General features: G+C 47.9%; 1 protein-coding gene across 6 annotated transcripts in view; it reads left to right on the top strand.

The window, feature by feature from the left end:
* Pbx1 (PBX homeobox 1) overlaps positions 1–5,258 on the top strand; it is a 230,834-nt gene that overhangs the window by 197,537 nt on the left and 28,039 nt on the right. For all 6 annotated transcript variants that reach the window (XM_048810102.1, XM_048810103.1, XM_048810106.1 and 3 more), the window contains one exon: positions 1,446–1,605. In XM_048810102.1, coding sequence (XP_048666059.1) covers positions 1,446–1,605 — 160 coding nt within the window. The remainder of the gene's footprint in view (positions 1–1,445; positions 1,606–5,258) is intronic.

The raw sequence follows: 5,258 nt of genomic DNA, 5'->3' as shown, positions 1-5,258 counted from the left end.
TCTCACACACAGCTGATGACTTGGACCTCGGGCCTTCCTTCTTCCTGGAAAGTCCTCCTGAACTGCTTCATCTTTTCCTTTCTTCCAGTTTCCTCCCTTTGTGCTTCCTCCCTGTCCTATTTATAAGTAATTAAAAAAAAAAAAAAAAAAAAAAAAAGATGACCCTGATTGATTCATGTAAGTGGCAAAAGTGACATTAAGGAAAACCCGAATTTCAAGGTGGCATTAGACGGCAGTGGCCCTGCGTGGATGTGCCCCTTCCCTACTCCAGTGTGACTCTTTTCCTGCATCAACAATGAAACAAGCACTTTGTTGTGGAATTCTTTCTCTCTCTGCTGGTATCACAGTGGTGCAGTTTGATCTCTATAGCGGAGACTTGGAGTTTCTGCTCTAGGTTAAACTGTGCAGGCCTCCAGGGGCCACCTTACACGATGTTTTACCTTTGTGGATGCACTTAAAAAGTAAATACGACTTTGCACAAATTTTCTTTATCTGCCATTGTTCAGGGGCTGAGTATAAATCACATGTAAGCTGTGCTCCATGTGTGACCGATTCACCTCCCCTCACCAAATTGTGGTTTGTTTTCTAATTACACAAGACCACCACATTTTAGTTCAAGATCTCATCTAAAATGTGGGGTTTGGCGCTTACCTCCCCAGCAGGGGTGGGGGTGAACTTGAGCTGCGCTGAGTCTCCATTTGAGCCTGAAAGAGGTCTTGGTGCAAGTGGGCAGAGACCCCCAACCAGGCCCGGAACGCTGCAGGGAGAACACTGAGGGGCAGGCTAGCAAACGAAAGTGACTTGGGATTGTGGTGTTTATCGGCATCTGCCATTAAAGCCTGGAATTCAAAGGAATCAGCCGTGGGCTTCCATTTCTCTTGTGTGGCCACCACCAAGCTTTGCAGGAAACACCCAGTGAAATGTGCTGGGTTGGGTTATGGGGACCCTCAGGGGCAGCACATGACAGCTAAGAATCTAAGTCCACATTAGAGCTATTTAACTTCCAAGCCATTGAAACCAACCTGTGCATGGAAACACCCGTATGTCGACAGAGACTTATACGGTTATTTAAAGGTCTTTGTGTTTTGATTGTGCGAAGTCAGCTTTGGCATTGATAAGAAACAGGCATTCCTCCTGATGCATTGACTTTAGTGTCCTAAATTGGGAGGTAAACAAATTTAACATGCTTACCCTAAGCTAAACGAGTCCTAGCTTAAATGAGCAGATTCTCTGTAGAACAACTTCCATCAATGGTTTTGCTAAATTTCAGTTGCCTTAACAAGGGGGTCTTTTGTGAGGTTGCTCCTTCTGAGCCTTTATTCAGATCCCCTAACTCATGCTGCAGCCCAAGACCCTCGCCTGTGTGTCAATACGCCCTTCCTTCCTTCTGCAGAGCTTCTGAAGGATGAAACATTAACTTTGTGACTTCTCTTAAATTGCTCTAGGTATCAAACTGGTTTGGAAATAAGAGAATCCGGTACAAGAAGAACATAGGTAAATTTCAAGAGGAAGCCAATATTTATGCTGCCAAAACGGCGGTCACTGCCACCAACGTGTCAGCCCACGGAAGCCAAGCTAACTCGCCCTCCACCCCCAACTCCGCTGGTTAGTGCTTCCTTTGATTTGGGGGCTCAGTCTCCATTTACACTCATTTTCTATGTTGGGTTTTGGTTTTGTTTCTGTTTTTGTTTTATTTCTGTTTCTTTTCTTTTTCTTGTTTAAATGAAGAATTTAATAGTCCCTAACGTTCACTGGTAAAATTTTCAAACAGCATAGGTGAAAAAATCATATTCTAGACAGCTCCACCCTCCCTTCCAGCCATCATCCCCTCCCAAGACCACACTGGGAAATCTCGAACTTATTCCATATCAAGGTGTGATTTTGAAAATTAAGTGAGACTGTGAGAAGCATTTTGCACAAATGAAGGACTCCACAAACATTAGTTGTTATTGCTGTTGAAATTAAAAGCGCACCATGAAGTGGGCCTAATAGTTGATTCACTCATTTCTTTCTTCACGGGTTGTGGTAGAATTTTATTCCTCTTTGCTTCATTAAAATAACCTTCTCCCTAGCATTATATTTTAAAAACTTTTAAATTCTACAGAAAAGTTGAATCTGTATATGCGTTTGGCTATATTTCACAATTGACAGCTCTCGGGCTCATCCTTAAATCTTCCTCTGTGAGACGTAGCATGACCTGCGGGCATCACGTGAAAGTGGCAGACACCGTGGCCCGAGACCTCTAAAGCACCAGCAGGATCACCCGCGAACAAGATGCTTTCTTACAAAACCAAGAGCACATCACCAGGACCCCAATCCTACGCTGACATGCTGTTAATGTACAATATGGAGGCCGGTTCAGATATACCTAACGGTTCCTAAAATGTCCTTTTAAAATAAGCTTTCGATCCCACTAACTGTGCAGATTGATGGGTTCCAATGAGACATCCCCAACATGCACATATCAGGCTCTGACCCTGTCCACTTGCCCACTGCCCTCCCTCACTCTCTGTCCCCTGACCCCGGCTCCTTCCCCTTCCCCACAGATAGGGGGATGAAAGAACTCTTTAGGTTCTTGGTTTAGGATGGGCTGACTTGTGGATCTAACTGCTCTTTTTGTTGTTGATGCCACTTTGGGGGGTTACTTTCACATGGAAGGAGCAGGGTGCTGTGTGCAGTTGAGTCCGTCTGAGGTTTGCATTGACGTGTGTGCTGGAGACAGATGCACGGTCTGGTCTTGAGGAGACCTTTAAGTCCAGAGATTCCAATAAATAAGATAGACTTGAGGCTTCACCATGGTCCCTTGGGGTTCCATCCTCAGGTCTTTTCCGGGTTCAGCCTTGTCTGTCTTGCTGTCCCCCATGTAGCGCCTGGGCCCTGGCTGGCTTGCTGCTCTGCAGGATGCTCACTCTGTGGCACATTCTGATCTGCAAGTCAGGTTACAGTTATTTCTATACCATGTTTATAGCTATTATCCTTTATTGTTTTATTTTGTTGGTTTTCTTTATGCAAACTGCAAAGAAAATCACCAGTTGCTAATTCAAATTATTCCTATTCCAGTTTCCAAGTTTCAGTGTCACATGCTGTGCTGTGCACTTTATTTTGGTGACTGTGCATAGTGTCACCAATTCCTGAGCTTAGGTATTTCTGAGTGTGCTTCAAGCCGTGAGTACTGAATTTCCACGGTGCAAAAAGTCAGTAATGCATAAAACACGACCCTGTTGCTGTGTACTCTGGAAGCATGCTGGTGTCTGTGTGTGAGGGAGGAACAGACTCGGTCCCTTATTAGATGCTTGGTATCAGGTTCTGCCCTTCCCCGTAGTGAACACAGTGCATGGACTGGCTGTGAGTCACATCCAATAAGCTGATGACAATAGAATGAGGGTGAATAACAAATTTAAATACACATCACCATGATGTGGTATAAAACCTCCCGTCTAACACTTAGAGGAAGTGGTGTCTTTGACCCAGACCTTGTTTGTCCACTACGATGGGTTCCCTTCCTGCCTGTTGGAGACACCTAGGTCTCCACACAGTAATACCTCCTGTGAGCATCTAGATACGCTATTTTGTTTCCACTAGGCTACCCAGGCCAGTGGCTGTGCCACCACCACCTTCTGTTTAGAAGGAACTGTGTCCAGGAGCCGAGGAGTTCCTGGGCTTTGCAGAAGGCTGTGGAGAGCCTTGGTCCAGCCCTGCAGCCTGGGCCACTGCGAGGAGCATGCTCCAGGCTGGAGAGTTTCCTTCTTCCCTGTCTGGTCAGCTGTCACGCATTTCAGACCCAGCCACACAGGTCGAGCTGCACTGATGGACAGACATTTTCAGTGGACTCTTTGCAAGAAGGCAGTTCTGTCCACATTAGCAAAAATGCACTCAGCACTCTCACAAAGGTTATCACAATGCAAAGCAGACATCAGAACGAGTCTTCAGATCTGCATCGCAGATGGCTCAGCATGATTTATGACTAGTCCTAGAAGGGCCCTGTGGACTCCCTTCATTACTAAATCCTTAACTATTTGTTCTTTCCTGAAGCCCTTAGAAAAGAGAAAAGTAAGCATTTTAACGCCCTACTCTGTGTTTAAGAATCATGTGGCCTTTCACGGAGTGTCAGTCTGTGATTATAGCTTTCAAAGGAATTTTTCTGGTGGCTTAAAGTTCATGTGACTGTTCTGAGCACAGAGTCAGTTACTGTGGAAAGTCTGAGCTAAGCCTTCCAGTCGTGCCTAGGTTGTTGGTTCTAGTGTGCAGGGGAGCCCCTCACAGGGCTCATTCTAAAGCAGAGACTGAGGAAACCCCCTCCCTATGTGCAGTAGCAGGCGGGTGGAGAGATAAATGCCTCCTCAGGAAAAGCCGTCAGCGGGCGTTTCCTTCTGCTCTTAACTCAACCCAAACCCCTGCCCAGAAAGACATGAGCAACGCTCCAAGTGGTGGGCAGGTCCATCAGGCCAGGCACTTGCTTCTCGGGCATTTTAAAGGAGAGGTGGCATGAAGGTAGCGCTCTGCAGCCTAGGGACGCAGGAGCAGGCCTTTGTCCAGAAGCATCACCAGGGTACTCACGCCTCCTGCAGGTAGAGTCCTCCCCGCCCCAGGGCTGCGTGGGGAGCAGCGCTCAGGGCCTCTGCATGTCCCTGTTTGCCACCTTCTCTTCAAACTACTTCATCCACGTCACTGAGGAGAGGACCTGGGCGTGGTCAGCAAGGTCTAGGTGATCCGTGTGCTGTAGAGTTCACACAGCAAGAAGGCACAGATGGGCACCTGTTGGAGCAGGTGTAAAGCCCTGGTCCTTCCCTCTTCTGCAGAGACCTAGAGTGCTGTGTTGTGCATTTCCTGTTATCCGTGAGGTCATGAAGGCTCGAGTTGAGACCTCCTCAGACATCTAGAGCCCCACCTTGGGAGCAAGAGTGAGACATAATCAAGCCGACACGGAGGGAGGAGGGTGGGGGTGCAGACAACCACACGTCCTCCTGACCCTGGACTCCCCACGACAGCGCTGAGGCCCTGTTTCCCACACAGCCGCTTCACTGAAATCAGTGAGAAATGCTGAGCTGATATTTTGAAGCTCTTTTGAGTTTCTTTAGAGGAAGAGCAGCCCAGTTTCCTTCTGGGTCATTGGTTCTCCACGGGGAGCACATGTGCACCCCAGGAGACCCGTGTTGTCAGCGCTGTGCAGGGAGCGCCTTCCGGGCTTCCGTGTGCAGAGATGGGAGGACGCCCACACCCCCCCCCGCCCCCCGCAGCAGCACACGGCCGGCTCGATG

Source organism: Marmota marmota, unplaced genomic scaffold (assembly GCF_001458135.2).
Source record: "Marmota marmota marmota unplaced genomic scaffold, marMar, whole genome shotgun sequence".
Lineage (NCBI taxonomy): Eukaryota > Metazoa > Chordata > Mammalia > Rodentia > Sciuridae > Marmota > Marmota marmota.
This window is presented reverse-complemented; position numbering and strand designations above follow the sequence as displayed.